This window comes from Elephantulus edwardii, unplaced genomic scaffold (genome assembly GCF_000299155.1).
Source record: "Elephantulus edwardii isolate Elephantulus edwardi_28Jun2011 unplaced genomic scaffold, EleEdw1.0 scaffold00015, whole genome shotgun sequence".
Taxonomy (NCBI): domain Eukaryota; kingdom Metazoa; phylum Chordata; class Mammalia; order Macroscelidea; family Macroscelididae; genus Elephantulus; species Elephantulus edwardii.
Window position 1 is genome coordinate 3,844,104 of NW_006399765.1, and position 17,580 is coordinate 3,861,683.

Below are 17,580 nucleotides of genomic sequence, written 5' to 3' on the forward strand. Positions count from 1 at the left end.
GAGCCAGTATTTTTGCTAATTTTCCCCATCCCTGTAAATAAAGACTCAAAACTACCTAAACCCTTGGGTTTTTGAGGTTGTAAATCTTCATAGACAAGACTGCCCATTTTTCTCCATGGAGCGTCTGGTGAATTTGAATCACTGACATTTTGATTAGCAGCCTTGCACATTATGACACTCCTTTAATTTATCTAAAAGCAATCTTACTCTTCAAATGACAATCTGGAAGTTTTGTATGTTTTAAAAATGATCACTGTAGTCCAGAATGAAGGCTGCACAGTGGAGTGGACTTGGGGGAAGGGATTGCATAACAATGAAAGAGTTTTTCTTTTGCTTTTCAAGGAGAAGAGAGAATGGGGAGGGGGAGAGTGAACAGGGGGAAAAGTCCAACATTCATTAATGACTGGAAACCCTAAGTCTCTGTAAACTTTCATGAAAATGAATAAAAAAAAGATTTAAAAAATTATCACTGTGTGTGCTTATGTGTCTATCTTGACTAAGATAATTTTATTATCTTCCTAATCAGGTTATTTTTTGAAAGTGAAAACTAACGTTGAATGGATTAACCACTGGAACACTCTGAATCTGCCAGGACTGTTCCAGCAAACTAGGACATATGATCAGCCAGCCTTGACCAAAATGTGCTGATGATGCAGGTGTAGAAATCACGGTTGTTGCTCACGTCCTGAAGAAGGGGGAGTAGATAGGAGATCATGGAACATTCAGTGACTGTTATTTGGTGGTGTAGGTGGAAGTTAACTTGGATTGCTTGTCTGTCCGTGTGGGTTAAAAGGAGAGCTCCAAAGACTGACAACAATCCCAGACTCTGGCTTGCTTTGAAAGGTTGTGTTATACGGATCACTGGACAAAGACAATCTGCTGACACTCTCTTTTGTAAACATGAAGCTGTTTCTGCTTCTCATTATCCTGCTGTTTGAGATACACACAGGTAACTTGTCCAAATGTGCCCTGAAATCCTGGGAGATATTACTGTCTGTAAGAGTGGGGTCAGGGATTGAAAGATGGTTGATGTGATAAAAGATACCCACTCTTCTGATTGCCAAATTTGAATATGAGCCTTTGAAGAGAATTGTTCAGGGAAGTAAAAACAGATCAAGGCTGTCCTCGTAGGGGTCCTTGCCAAGATAGGATGGACTCGACCATCTAGAATTATCTTTATAACACTTCACACAGTCTTCACCCAGGAACCAAGTTATCCCTCTTTTCATTGAAAGTCATCGTCAGCCTATACAATTGTTGTTGTTAGGTGCTATCAAGTCACCTGTACAACTCTGAAGCCTGCCCTGTCTTGAGCCAGTCTCACTGACTCTGATACATCTATTCCCATTGCCCTAGTTACTGTATCAATCCATCTCATTTGGGTTCTCCTCTCCTGCGCTGTCCCTCTACCCTTCCGAGCATGATGTCCTTCTCCAAGGACCAGTACCTCCTGGCCACATGCCCAAAGTATGTGAGACAGAGTCTCAAAATCCTTGCCTCTATGGAGAAACTTAGTTTCACTCTCTCCAAGGCAGACCTATTTGTTTTCTTGGTGGTCCACGGTATAGTGTGATGATAATGGAAACAGCCCAAGATTTACAGTGATCACTTACTAGTTGTGCTAAGAGAATTATTTCTTTTTTGAGCCTCAATTTTCTCATCTGTCAAATGGGTATAACTATTCATTATGGAGAGTTAGAGTGATAAGAATTTACAAACGTGAAGGACCAAGATTATGACAGGAGCTGTGCCAGAAGGTTTCTCGCTTCCTTTTTGCTGTAAAAAGGCATGCTGTGTTTTTGTGTTCTAAAAATTCCTGAGAATCTAGGGTTGTTAAGGGGATAGGTATATATAGAACTGGAAGAAGACAAAGATGAAGAAGGAAAAGGAAGACAAGTGGCGGGGGGAGAGAGAGAGAAAGAGAGGGTGAGAGAGAGCTAAAGAACAAATAAAGAGAGAAAAAGAGTGAGACAGAGACATGGAGAAAGCTAGGAGCTTAGATAATCTTAGAGAAGCAAGATAATCAGTTATAGACAACTAGTAGAGGTTAAATAAGAGAAGGAATTCCCAGTAACATTTATTGCTGGGAGCCAAGAGGGTGACTATTGGCAAAGAGACATTTCTATTGTCCGTGCAAAGCCTAATTATAGTGTTACCATAAAACAGAATCTGTGGCATTCTTCTTAAAGTCATTTTGACTATGAAATGAGCTGATGGTGACAAGTTAGTAATCTCAAGGGACATTGAGCTGGGTTATGGCTGAGCGAATGCTAACTCTGGAGCCCCAGGGAGAGAGCATTGCCAGCGTGCCTCGTAGTGCCATTTGACAACAGAAATTGAATTCTGCCCTCTCTGTTCTCATATAAATTCTAATCTCCTTAGAATCAATTAGTCATTGACTAGGAGCCCAGCCCCTGGGATGTCCTTCATTTGGGTGGATTTCCAAGAAGAGCATCCTGAGTTTCCTCTTACCAACACACAGTTCACGACAGGCCTTTAGCTTTCCGGCGACCACATATCTCTCCCACTCCCAAACGCTCACTGTGATCCCATGACGGGTGCAATTGCTCTGCTTCAAAAATGGACTTTGATTCAATGTTGTTTCCTGTACACAGATGGGAAGAGACCCAAGAAATGCTTTGATAATCTAGAGGGCTACTGCAGAAAGAAATGCAAAATAGGAGAAATATATGAGATATCATGTCCAAGCGGGAAATTATGTTGTGTTGACGAAGACAGAGCCAAACTCCATCGTGACAGCCAGAAGCAACCAAAACGAGAAGTGCCAGCCAATGCGAGTGAGGACTATATTCTTTTACCCACCGTCACAATTGTCACGATACAAATATAAATCAAATCTGTGGCCATTTGGTCTCTATTCTTCCTAACTCGAAAGTTCTGCCTAACTCGGGCTGAGGCAAGAGATTTCTGAGCTCCCTTCTGTGAACCTCATTTTCCAAATAATAAATGACTTTTCTGAATTTATTTGTTGATGCATTATGTAAGTGAATAATTCCCATGTTCTCGGTATGGCACTAGGCGAGATGAACAATCTGGAGAAGAGTTAAAGACATGGGAGGTGATGGGATTGATCTCTTTATTTTATATCCAAGACAGTATTTAATAGCCTTTATCTATCAATCCTCTTTTTAAATGTGATTTCTTACATTTAAACAGACCTTTGCGTAGAGGGGCATAAGCTTTTGCTAACAATTAAGAATTCAACCAGAAGGCGGCAAAAAAAAAAAAGGAAGAAAATTAAAAGGCGGCAAGATGTTTGCAAGTTTTTCTAACATTTCTTGGCGGCAGGTCTGAGGGAAATGAGGGTAGGTAGTTACAATTCCAAGACGCCCTCTGAAGCTTATTGAGTAGTCATGCTGTGTCTCCTTTTTTTAAGCAGCAATTTGCGCATCAAGTTGACATAATTTTAAGACACATATTACCTTTACGCTCATTGAAAGTACTGCATATGCTGTTTGTTTCTAGGGTAAAATTTAACACTTCAAAATGGAACAGAAAATTTTGTGGTGACATCCAATAATTTTTGTCTGGTTAAAACACGAGCCCCATATCCTTTGTGCAATGAACATTTGGGATAAATAAATCAAAGTGTCTTTGTCCTCCATAAGCAGTTCACCATCTGGTGACTGGGAGAATAGGACTTAAATATTTCAATGCTTTATTAATGTTTCAAGAGTATCCAAGAGCTTTCCTTTCAGTAGCTTTGGTTTTTGAGAATTCTAGAGAACTCTGTAGGAAAAATGGAGCTCTGGTGGTCTAGAGTGGATAAGGAGTTGTACTGCCAATTCAAAAGCAGGTGGTTCAAATCCACCAGGGCTTCTTGGGAGAAAGATGGGCAATTTCCTTCTGTGTCAATTTGTAGCCTCTGAAAACCTACTGGAGGGCCAGAGGTGAGTCAGTTCCAAGTTGATGAGTTCTTGTTTGTTGTATAGAGGAAACAAAAAAGCTGGAGTAAATGGCAGTTTTAGAAGGTTTATCGATCACTCCAGCAATGTGAAGGCTAATGTGTGACTACTTCAAACTAGTTCAAACAGGAGTTTTGAACAGAGTTCACCTAGAAAATTCTTTTTTCATTGCAACCTTTTGCAATCTCTGTCTCCCAATTTTCCATCACTTTGGGCCCCATGTAGAAAAATCCAGTTAGTTGCTAAAAAGTGGATTCTGACTCACTGCAATCCTAAAAGACAGAGTAGAACTGTCCCATCAGGTTCCCAAGCCTGTAATTCTTATAGAAGCCGACTGTCACCTCTCTCTCCTGTAGGGTGGCTGATGAGTTAAAAGGCCAATCTTTGCAAATGAGCAATTACCCACTGCAGCACCAGGCCCTCTTCACTGTGAGCCACTGTGAGCATTTTCAGGGTGGGTCTCTCTTGTCTCTTGTCACTCTGACACGCAGATAATATTGGCCCATTGTCTTCCATTTATAGGTGTCCTATACTTTCTCTTATTGTGTACCATCAAATCAGGTCCAGCGTTGGTGCCTTCCAAATTGGATCTGACTGGCACAGAAGGAGATTGCCCTCCTTCTCCAGGAGACCGTCCGGTGGGTTCAAACAGCATGCCCTTGTCGTTACAGCACAGCTTCTTGCCACTAGGCCACTAGAGCTCCTGGCAGGAAACCCTTAAGAGAGAAGACTTCCTATTTTTCTCTCCTGGAGTTGCTGGTGTTTTGGAACCACGTGACTTTTGGTGAAAAGCACAACACGGTTAAAGATTGCCACCAGAGCTCCGATGATAAAGTAGGTGCAAGAATCCCTTTGGGTTTAGTCATTGTCTGACCTGGAGTCTCTGGGTTGTGCAATTAGTTAAGTACTGGGCTTCTAACGGGAAGGTTGGCTCTTGAACCCAACCAGCGGTGCCTCAGAAGGCAGGCCTGGTGATCTCTTCCTAAAAGATCAAATTCTACTCTGTGCACATAGGGTTGCTTTGAGCCAGGATAAATTTGATGGCAATTAACCACAAAAAATGAGCCTCAGATCATCTGGGGAAATGTCTCCCGAGTTGCGGGAAGAAGAGTGTACTTAGCTGGATAGAAAAATGAAGTCTGCTTTGATTGATTGAACCCAATCTTTGCTTTGACTTGATGATCCCTTTTGTTCTTCTTGTATTGGTACCAGCTCAATGACCACTAACAGCAGCAGTATCTCTTCCATACCCGCAGATGTAATTGTGCCCAGTATTGTTAGATGTGTGTTTTCTTTACTTTCATATAAGAAAATTAGCTAAAAATCTATATAGTCACTAGTCAAACTTTTGTTTGACAAAGGAAATATTATTGTGACTTGATTTTTCTCAGATCTTAGAACAATTTTCCAAAATTGTATTCATAAGCCATTTAAGAATTGCCAGAATGTTCCAGGTATAGTTCTCTATTCAGTCTTAATGATTGGTGTTACTTATGCCTCTTGAGAGTCTTGGACACAATCATGAGAGGTACCAGGGAAATTAACAACTTCCTTCCAACATCCACTCTCTGACATTAGAAGATGTGCTCATAGCTGTTCTCAGAGACAGTACTTTTTCAGACTCTGCTCAGAGAACATAAGGTCAGCTAATGTGTCCATTTAGTCACAAGTAATTCACTACTGGATGAGAAAGGATGGGAAGAAAGGTGAAAGAACAAGAGATAGATTTCCACTTCCTTGTTTTAATCCGTTATGCTTCATGTAATTGTTAAGATTTCTTATGATAGATCCTCTTTTTTTAAAAAAAAGATATATACCACAACAAGATAAAGGTAAACAACCCAGTTACAAAATGGACACAGGATATGAACAGACACTTCACCAAAGAAAACATTCAGATGGCGAACAAACACATGAAGAAGTGCTCAAACCTTATCTCTAAGGGAGATGAAAGTCAAAACAACTATGAGATATCATCTCACCCCAGTAAGAATAGCAAAATTTAACAGAGTAGCAAACAACAAATGCTGTTGAAGTTGTAGAGAAATTGGAACACTTATTCACTGTTGGTGGGAGTGTAAAATGATGCAACCAATATGGAAGGCTGTATGGTTCTTTCTCAAAAAGTTGCAAATAGAAATACCATTTGAGCCAGCAATTCCACTCCTGGGAATATATCCCAAATAAACCATAACTGCCACCCAAGTAGATAAATGCACACCCATATTTATCGCAGCTTTGTTCACAATAGCAAAGAGTTGGAAACAATCCAAGTGCCTATAAACAAATGAATGGATAGAGAAGTTGTGGTATATTCACGCAGTGGAAAACTATGCTGCATTGAAAAACAAAGAACTCATGAAATATTATACAAAATGGGTGAACCTGGAGGACATTATGCTGAGTGAAATATCTTAGTCACAAAAGGACAAACACTGCATAGTGCCACTGTTGTAAAATGGGACTTACATTGGAGTTGGGGGAACTTAAGAAAAGAAGGAATAAATAATGAATACTGAATTGAAACAGATGAGGGAGAGAACTGTTTAAAAGAAATATATGATTAGGTATTATTTTCATGACAAGAGTCCAGAATTAGAGCTGCATAGTAAAGTGGATTTGGGGCTGGGGAGGCTTGTATAACAAAGAACGAGAACAAATTTTTTTTCTTCAAAGAGAAAAGCAAACTGGGGGAAGGGTGGGTAGGGAGGAAAGTGTGCAACAATGTATGAATGGAAATCCAAAGTCTCTGTAAACTTAATTAAAATAAAAAAAAATTAAAAAAAAATATATATATCGTGACTTGATGTCTAAGGCATCATGAATAGTGTATAGGGCATTTGCTCAGGTACAGAGCACAAATAGATTTTTTTCCCCCCTCCTTGGCAATTCTTTTATAAACTTAGGGGAAAATAACTTTGAATATATTTATTGTTCTTGTTAGTTGTCTTTAAGTGAATGTGGCTCCTGGTTACCCCAGAATAGACCCACTCTAGCGTATTTTCAGACTGTGAGCTTTTGGAAGCAAGTTACCAGTTCTTACCTGTGGATTGTCTCTAGGTGCCTTTGAACCATCAACCATTTAGTTAGAACTCAAATGCTTAGCTATTTGTGCCAACCAAGGAGTTCTCACTTGTGTTGTTGTTAGATGCTATCCAGTTAACTATGACTCATAATGACTCTCAGAACAATAGACCTCACTGTTATAAAACAGGACTGACATGAGGGATTGTGGGGGGAAGGTGTGGGAAACTAAGAAAGGAGAGAATAAATAATGAGCACTGCATTGGAACAGATAGAGGAAAGAACTGTTTAAAAGGAATATATGATCAGGCATTATTTTTATGACAACAGCCCAGAGTAAAAGGTGCATAGCAAAGTGGACTGGGGAAGTGGGGGTGAAGGAGAAAATTGTGCAACAATGTTCTTCTTGTTGTTATGTGCCGTAGAGTTGCCTGCGACTCATAGCGACCCTGTGTACAACAGCCGTAAACCCTGCTCTATCCCTTGCCAATCTTACTGTCTCTAACACACCTATCCCCGTTAGCCTAGTCACTGAATCAATCCACCTCATTGAGGGTCTTCCTCTCCTGCGCTGTCCCTCCACCCTCCCAAGCATGACATCCCTCTCCAAGGACTGATCCCGCCTTGCAACATGTCCAGAGTATGTCAGACAAAGCTTCAGAATCCTTGTTTCCTAGGAGCAGCCTCGCTTCACACTCTCCAGGATGAACTTACTTGTTCTCCTACCAGTAACAGTGAGTGAATATATATATATACAGTGAACTGGGGAGAGGATAGGGAGAAAAACAAACCAAAACACAACCAAGAAAGAACAACAGATCAGAACCTTGTGCTGTCCTGCACAATCCTCACACTCTCCACCAAGCTGGAGTCCATCATTTAAGTCACTAGGTCAGTTTATCTCCTTGAAGTTCTTCCTTTCTTTCACTGATCCCAGCACGATGTCTTTTTCCAAAGACTGGTCCTTCCTAATAACATATCCAATGTATGTGATAAGAAGTTTCACCATCCTCCCCTTGAAGAGGCACACTGGTTGCACTTCCTCCAAGACAGATTTGTTTGTTCTTTCTGCAGCTGATAGGACATTCTGCACTCTTTACCACACCTCAATTCAAAGGCATCAATTCTTCAGCTGAAGAGTAAGAACTCATTGTCCAACTTTCAGATGTATTTGAAGCAATTGACAACATCATGACTTAAACCAGGTGTACTTTAGTCTTTAAATAGATATCCTTGTTCTTCAGGACTTTAAAAAGGTCCGACAGAAGGTTTTCCCAATGCACCATGTCCTTTGAGTTCTGCTGTTATTGTGGGTGTTGACTGCAGATGTAAGTAAAATGTAATTGCTCACAGTTTCAATCTTTTCTCCATCTATTATGATGTGGCCCTATTGGTCCAATTGTAAGTAAGGACTTCTGTTTTCTTTTTTATGACAAAATAAAAACTTACTCACCTAAGTTTCAAGACTGTTCTGTTCTTCACATACTAGAAATGAATCCAAAGGTCAGTATTTCTCTTTACGATGTTTTTACAGCAAGTACGAAGAAGAATGGATGGAGGGGGGAAATCTACAATGTATGTCGTCCTCAAGGATGCCAGCTTCTCAGTCATAGGGCACACGGCTTTCTGGACTGTTATTTTTAATTAGTGTTTTTTTTTTTCCTTAATAGAAACATCTTTTGTTCTAAACAATCCTAGAACTATTAGAGACTACATTGCACAGATTGTTTAAGATAAAGTGTGATCTTTCAAAGAAATACTTTTTATGTTAGACAGCCCTGAATCCTAGAGTACTCAGGCGCTCTTTTGTTCGGATGTAATTCATGTTGAAGACTGTAGTCTTTGATCTTTTACAGTAAGTGCTTCAAGTCTTTTGCAATTATTGTAAGCAATACTGGGTCATTTGCATAATGTAGATTGTTGATGCTTCATCCTCCAATCCTGATTCCATATTCTTCTTCATATAGTCCGGCTTCTCAAATTATTTGATCAACATACAGACTGAATGGCTGTGGAGAAGGGATACAATCCTGACAGACTCCTTGATTTTTATTTTATTTTATTATTGTGTGTGTGTGTGTGTGTGTGTGTGTGTGTGTGTGTACCATCAAATCAGATCTGACTGGTACAGGAGGAGACTGTTCCTCCTTCTCCAGCAGAGCATCTGGTGGATTTAAACCAAGGCTCCTTGATTTTAAACCATGCTGTCTTCCCTTTTTTCTTTCTGGACACTTGTTTCTTGGTCAATGAGTACGTTTTACGTGAACATAAGAAATGTTCTGTGATTTCGTTCTTCTCAGTGCTAACATGCTTTGTTATAATCTACACAGTCAAATGTCTTTTTACAGTGTATTATATACAAATAAACGTCTTTCTGGTAGTTTTTGCTTTTAGCCTAGGTAGAGAAAAGATTGAAATTGCCAACAATTTAATTGAACTTGGATCCACTATCAATTTTGCTGTTGTTGTTAGGTGCCATTGAGTCGACCCACGGAATAACAGACTTGAACCCTGTCCTATCTTGTGCCATCCTCATCGTGTCTGACACACTTAAGTCCATTGCTGCAGTCAAGTCTATCCATCTCATTGAGGGTCTTCCTCGCTTTCATTTTCCAAGGATGATGTCCCTTTCCAAGAAGTAGTTTTTTTCTAGCAACATGACCAAAGTACGAGAGATGAAGCTTTGCCATCTTTGTCTCCAGGGAGCACCGTGGTTACACTTTCCTCCAAGACATATCTGGTTGTTCTTTTGGCAGTCATTTCAGTACTCCTCTCCAAACAACGCTCATAGGCCTCTGATTCTTCTTCCATCATCTTTATTTGTTGTTCAGTTCTCAGATGAGCTGCAGTAATTGGAAAGACCATAGCCTGAATCAGGCACACTTTAGTCTTCAAACTGACATCATTGCTCGCTTATCCACTGCACTGTCTCCTGTTCTCCTGACTGCTGGTACCAAGCACGGAAACCAGAGCCTTAGAACTGTTGGGCTAAAAGGTGGATTTACATTGGGTGGTATTCTTTGCCTCCCCCACTCTGCAACTTCCTTCTCTAATAAACCGAATTGTTGGTACCATAAATGTGAGTCCATACAAAGAAATGAGCCTCTTGTTGTTGGTGTAACTGTAAAGGTACCATGGTGTTGGCTGGACCACACACTCTTTATCTGCTTTCCGCTCTAGGGCAGTGAGAGTTGGTGCTATTCTTACTTCCTCTGACCCTTTCAGAGAGACATTCATGGCCCTGTGTCCCTGTGCATTGTTGTCTGAAAGAAAAGACAGACAGGGACACACAGGAATGGGGGTCAGGCCAGAGAGTGTGAAGGTAGGGAGCTAACAGTTGGGAAAACTGCAGCCCCTATGCTACCTTTTCTGGGTTTTTATTGAGAATCATCAGGAAGGTAAACAAAGGAAAATCACAGGGGAGTGGTAAACAAAAGCAAAGGATTAGGGGGAAGTCTTTTGTAAATAAGGCCCAGTTCTTCTCTATTGTTTACCTTATGCTTACCTCAGGAGGGAGGGATTCAGTAAATACAAACTAAAGATTGTGTAGACTCTTAAGGATTGCCTTAGTGCCACAGGGTGAATTCTAGCTTATATTATGTCTCCCTCATATCCTGATAAAGTATTTGGTTTATTATTAATATTAAATTTGATATTTGGCTTCCCACATTTCCCTTCTTTTGTTAAAGCATATTTTTTAAAAAATTTTTTTATTATTAATTTCAGTGAAAATCTACAGAGACTTTGGATTTCATTCATTCGTTGTTGCACTAAAGTGTAATTTAAAAAAATTATTATTAATTTCAATGAAAATTTACAGAGACTTTGGATTTCCATTCATTCATTGTTGTGCTTTTCTCTGATCCTAACCCTCCCCCCTAGTACACTACCCTCCTGGAAAAGTAAAAGAAAAATTCTTTCATTGTTTTACAATCCCTCCCCCCATGTCCACTCCACTATGCAGCCTTTGCTCTGGACTGTTGTCACAACAAAAATACCTAATTACATATCCCTTTTAAACAGTTTTTTCCCTCATCTGTTTCAATGTAGTATACATTATTCAACCCATCTTTCTCAGTCCCTCCCCAACCCCGATGTCAGTCCTGTTTTACAACAGTGGCACCATGCAGTATTTGTCCTTTTGTGACTGAGATACTTCACTCAGCATAATGTCCTCCAGGGTCACCCATGTTGAATAGTATTGCATGAGTTCCTTGTTTTTCAGTGCAGTGTAGTATTCCATTGTGTGACTATACAACAGCTTCTCTAGCCATTCGTTTGTTGATGGGCACTTAGGTCGTTTCCAACTCCTTGCTATTGTGAATAAAGCCGCCATAAACATGTGCGTGTGGAGCTTAATTTTGTGGTCATCAAGGTGAATGTGATTTATTTTCTTCAGGATTCATTTTCTACTCTTTAGACATGACGTAGAAACCCTTTACCAGATAGGTGATTTGCAAATATTTTCTCCTGTTCTGGTGTTTTCACTCATCTCTGAGTATTTTCCAATTTCCCTCTGGTTTCTTGGATCATTTGTTGTCAGGAGTGTGTGGTTTAATTTCTAGAAGTTTGCCAATCTCCCCTGGGTTGGTTCTATGCAGAACAGAATGAAACCCTCCCTGCCTGTTCTTGCTCCAGCTCTACAATCTCTGCTGTACTTTAGAACAAACAATAGATAGTCTATCATGAAAGATGGAGAAAAGATTCAAATAGTCAACGATTTCATCTTACTTGGATCCACAACTTGCTAACAATAAGTCAAGGCGTGTTGCATTGGGAGAGTCTGCTGTCAGGGACCTCTCCAAAGCGTTATGAAGTGATGATGTCATTTGAATACTAAGCTGCGCCTGACCCAGGCCATGATATTTTCAATCACTTACTGTGCATCTGAGAACTGGACGGCGAATAAGGATGACAGAAGTGATGCCTTTAAGTTGTGGTGTTGGAGAAGAGTACTGAATCATTCACTGTCAAGAGTGAACAATATATCTGATTTGTTTATCAGAGACCCTTCCATTTAGGTATTACAAAACTAACTGTAGAATCTGCATAACTGTGTAGAATCTACATAAATACATAGACACAAAACTTCTGAGAAAGTCAAGCAACTGACTTAGCCAATAAATATCTAATCCAAATATCCTAAACCTACAGAATCAGTTTGCTGTTGGAATTGGCTAGACCATGTCACATCTTGTCTGCATAGTACCTGTGAGTGGAAGTTATTTAATTCTCCACCCAGGAATGACTGTGAAGTAATTATCTGAAAGAGAGGAATAATTCTGGCCTCTGCAAAGGGGAAAATGTATGCAGTTGGTGTCAGGTGCTGTCCAATTGACTACAACTCATAGAGACCTGTGAGCAGTAGTTTGAAGTCTTGCTCTATCCTGAACCGTCCTCATGCTTCCTGCCATGCGCAGCCAAGCCCATTGCTGCAGTCACCGCGTCTGTCCATCTTGTTCATGGCTTTCCTGTTTTTCACTGACCATCTGTTTTTGTCAGCCTGGGACCTTCTTCTAAGTACTAGTACCTCTTGGAAACAGACAAAAATACACTGAATGCATGGTAATCACCCAAGCATATGCTTTCTGCCATATACCCAATTAATTACAAATGAGATCTCCCTCACATAAGGCCTATTGTTAAGCCAAGATTGTTTCATCTTTTCCCAATGGATCAAAGTCAGAATACTATTCCACTTGTTGTGTACAACCTGGGATCTCTAGGCCTTGTGTCTGCCTCTTTGGTCAGTCCAAATGGGGCCCCTTTTGAGAACAGGATAAAATAAATTACTCACAAGACAAACACTACAATGATTGAAGAATACATTCACTAAGAAAAAGTAAAGAAAGCAAAGAGAGAAGAGTATAAAGTATCACTTTGGTGGTCAATGGTAGTCAGGGTCCCTTCTCTTTCAGTGTAGAAAATTCCCTAGTCAGTCTGGGTGATTCTATTCTGATCTCTGGGCAAGGTGGACAATCTTCTCCCGTGCGATTATCTGCCTCTGAAAACCTGCTGGCGGGTCAGCTGTGTATCAGTTCCGACGCTATGGTACACAACAGCAACAACCCTGGGCAAGTTTCCCTTGTTTCTTGTTCTCAGTACTTAGATTTAGAGAAAGTTTGGAGGAAGATTCTGCTTCCAGAGGGTAAAAAGTTGCTTTAGCAACACAATTCCTATTAGTATGGAATTAGTAGGGAACTAAAGAAATTATTTTTGCTTTCACCAAACTTTGGGTTTTGTGGCATTATTATTCTTTTGAAAATCTAGCTTCCTTTTGGATTATTTTCATGTCCAAGACCCATCCAGAGATTCTTTTGTACATGGTGATCTATTTAAGATCCCACAACAGGGGACTGATAGCTTGTAGAACATGCTTTTAGCAATTAGACCTTTTATAGCCGTGAGCATTTTTCCTGGGCTCAGACTGTAAGACACTTGATCTAATAGCTTCCAGAGAGTATAGAACATCTATTTTAGACAGGTCATCATGAATTTATAATGAAATAAGTGTGTTCTGTCCATCATCAATACTCTTCTGTGTAAATATAGAAATGCACACAATAGACAATTTGTCACGTGTCGTTGAGTCAGGACTGACTCCTAGCTGACCCTCCAGTAAGTTTTCAGAGGCAGTAAGTCACATGGGAGGGGGCTTCCCACCTTCCTGTCTCAGAGCAGTTGGTGGTTTCCAACCATGTACCTCTGAGTTGGCTGCACAACTCCTTACCAGGAAGCCACCCTAATGTGAGGATGTGAATTTGTCCCAGGAATGAAATGTACAAAAAAGGAATGACAGATTTCAGTTACTGGTTAAAAAGTTGTCAAAGAGATAAATCGTGACTCTATTCTGGATAGGGAGACAGGTATAAATAGATGGGGCTGATAAATCAGTCTTTGAGTTTGGAAGATGATCACTTGATGTATATCCATAGAGAGAGTCTATGTCCTACCTGCATGATTTCTTCATCAACAAAACTGGCAGAGATCAATTCCTTGTTTAAAAACACCTCACATTACTTTATCCCACAGATTAACAACATTACATTTTAGATTAAAATAATGTCTCTCCAACTCTCACTCTAATAAATGTGTGTGTGTGTGTGTGTGTGTGTTCTAGTCTATATTGACAGAGACTCTATCAATCTGAAGTTTCTGGTAGTCTGAGCCCCAAACTGGGGTTAAACTGAAGGTGTTCCCATGGACAAGATCGTATCACTAAAGAACATGACATTTTATAGTGGTGGAGTAATCATTAATCAGCACTTACTGTTAATTCTAAGGACCTCAAAGTTCATGGAGACTTTTAAAAGTACAAATTGTTATAATGTGGTACTTGTTAAAGAACACAAAGGTAATATATAACTCCCCCATGGGCTGTATTGCATCAAGGAGTCAGGAAACATATTATTTGATATTTCAATGTGTCAGACAGGAATTCAGATTCATATGAAAAATTTGAGTTTTGTTTTTATTCCTTTTTGAACTACATAGGCCATTGTTGTTACGTGCTGTCGAGTTGACTACCATTCATACGGCTCTCTGAACGACAGATCCGAACCTTGCCCTATGCTGTCCCACCCTCATCATCTCTAATATACTCGAGCCCATTGTTAGAGTCAGTACGTCAGCCCATCTTGTACATCAGCCTCTCTATCTTTCTCAGACCCTCTACCTTCCTCAGCAGGATGTCTTTTTCCAAGGACAGGACCCTCCTGACAAGAGATCCAAAGCATGTGAGACAGGACAAGATATTGCCTCTTTTCCAGCTTTCTACTTTGTCTATAGAGCTTGCTATTGGTGTGCAAAGAAGGTTGCTTGAGGTGAGGTGGTGATGAGGTCGTAGATTAAGATCAGATCTTCAGATTTGCATATCTACGCATGTTTGTCTGTGCATGTCTGCCCAGGGTTCCTTACATTCTCGGAAAGACATGGGGTGGGCAGGCTAGAATCTGGACCCTGGAGTCTGATGCTCTTTGGAATGCCACGTTCTGGGGTAAATCACCAAGGAGTCTGAAAGTGTAAGATTTTAGGCTCTTGTAAGGTTGATGTGTCAAGGTAAGATGATAGATATATAACTTTTAAATACATACAGTATGTGGATCTCCATTTACATTCTTTTCTAATTCTTCACTTAGAGACCTGCCTAAGTGGGTGATAAAAGGCTTGATTTAGTAAATAAATTGTCCTTTAATATCACCAAAAGTTTGTTGTAAAAAAAAAGTTTGTTACAATGACAAATGAATTTTCCTCTTTGATTTAGGGAAATAGTCTTTACAGGTACAACACACGGGGAAACATTTTTCTGAAGCACTATCTTCAAGAAATGAATGCTATTCAGGGAACTTTCATGGAAAGAATATAAAATGATAATTAATCCTAATCCTAGGTCTGTCCATTTTCAGTATGGTGATTGTTGACAAATTACTTAAATTCTCTGAGCTTAGGTGTTCAAGTTTAAAAAGAGAACATAATAGATAAGATAAAGTGTTGCTGAGAGGATTAAATGGTCATGAATAGAAATCAATTAACCCATAGGATGATTCAACATCTGGTGATATTTTTCTCTGTCCCTGAACCTTGATAGAGGATGTGAAGTCAATGAAAATTTCCCATCTTGAATTTGTTCCTTTATACATGCCTTCAAGGAGAGCCCAGTCCTTGGAGAGGGATGTTATGATTTGGAAGGTGGAGGGACAGCGCAGGAGAGGAAGACCCTCGATGAGATGGATTGATTCAATGACTGGGGTAATCAGGGAAGGTGTGTCAGAGACAGTGAGATTGGCATAGGATAGAATAGAGCAGTGTTTAGGGCTGTTGAACACAGGGTCATTATGAGTCACAGGTGACTAGATGGTACATAACAACAAAAACACACTCCTCCAGATTGAACATATTCTGATCTGTGTGCGTGTTCTGAAAGTGTGTGATGCAAAAGTGTTGGGCTTTTTGGAAGATGGAGCTGGAAGCAATGAAGGAGGTCCCTGTGCCTCTCAAAACTGAAGCCAAAGCAAAGGTGTTAAAGGCCAAGAAGGCAGTTCTGAAGGGCATCCACAGTCACAAAAAAAAAAAAAAGATGTGAACGTCACCCTCCTTGCCTTGGCCTTAGACTGGAAACTCCAAAGGCAGCCCAAATACTCCCTGAAGAGCACCCCCAGGAGAAACAAGCTTGACCACTATGCCATCATCAAGTTTCCCCTGACCGCTGAATCAGCCATGAAGAAGATAAAAGATAACAACATACTTGTGTTCATTGTGGATGTCAAGGCCAACAAGCACCAAATCAAACAAGCTGTGAAGAAGTTTTACGACATTGGTTTGGCCAAGGTCAACACCTTGATTAGGTCTGATGGAGAGAAGAAAGTCTGTGTTTGACCTGACCCTGACTATAATGCTTTGGAAGTTGCCAACAAAATTAGAGTCATCTAAACTGTGTCTAATTGGCTAATTATAAATAGAAATTTTTCTTAAAAAAAAAGTGTTGAGATTTTTATTATCATTTCCACGTAGTTAGTCTCTAGTCACAGTGTTTTTTAGATAAAAAATTGAAACCCTAAACTTTCTGGCAGTGGCTACTTGCCCCCATAATTGAGCTTTGTTGCTGTTAACGGATGTGTTTCTTTCCACTTTTGGGGGTGGAGCTCGCGTCTGAATACTGCTATGACCTTGACAGGTGATCCAGATGTCCGTACGTTTGCCAAGCTAGAGGCTTTGTACTCCACAAGCTATCAGCCATATTCCACAGGGAACTCTGGTGGCTTGGTGGTAAGGAGCTACAGCACCAACCCAAATAAATGCACACAGTTTGAATCCCTCAGCTCCTTCACAGGAGAAACATGAATAATCTCCTCCTATGCTAGGTTCATCCTGGAGAGGGTTAAACCAGGCTACTCCTTGGAGGCAAGGATTCTGAGGCTTCGTCTGACATACTTTGGACATGTTGCAAGGAGGTCCTTGAAGAGGGACATCATGCTTGGGAGAGTGGAGGGACAGCGCAGGAGGGGAAGGCCCTCTATGAGGTGGATTGATCCAGTAACTGGGTAATTGGGGTGGTTGTGTCAGAGACAGTGAGGTTGACACAGGACAGAGCAGGGTTTAGGGCTGTTGTACATAGAGTCACTATGAGTTGCAAGCGACTCGACGGCACATAACAACAATAACATGCTATTTACTGCCTATGAATCGATTCTGACATGACAATACCAAAAAGCAACAAATATATCCCACAGGTGGAACAAAAAAATGGGAGGAAGAGGAAGACAAGAAAAGCATTACCTGCTTTGTTGGACTTAAGAATTTCCATCTCCACCCCCAATCTGATGGCCTAGTGGCAAAAATCTACCCTGCAATCCTGAAGGCATTCAGTTCGAGGCCACCAGCTACTGTGCAGGAGAAGATTGGGCAATCTCATCTCATGTGATTAACTGCCTCTGAAAACCCACTGGAGGGTCAGCTGTGGATTGGTTCTGACTCTGTGGTACACAACAACATGCATATTTCAATGGTAAAATACATATAACACAATACTTTGCAATGTTACTATGCTCAGGGCTTTCTGTGTGTCATCCAGTCGGAACTGACTCAAAGCTGACCCTTTACTGGGTTTTCAGAGTCACAACATCACACGGGG

At 40.5% G+C, this 17,580-nt stretch overlaps 1 protein-coding gene across 1 annotated transcript; it reads left to right on the forward strand.

The window, feature by feature from the left end:
• Nucleotides 1-900: 900 nt before the first annotated feature.
• DEFB128 (defensin, beta 128) lies at nt 901-2,851 on the forward strand. Its single transcript, XM_006881682.1, has 2 exons — nt 901-949; nt 2,616-2,851. The coding sequence occupies exons 1-2, from the start codon at nt 901-903 to the stop codon at nt 2,849-2,851; spliced, it is 285 nt and encodes a 94-aa protein (XP_006881744.1).
• The last annotated feature ends 14,729 nt before the right edge of the window (nt 2,852-17,580 follow it).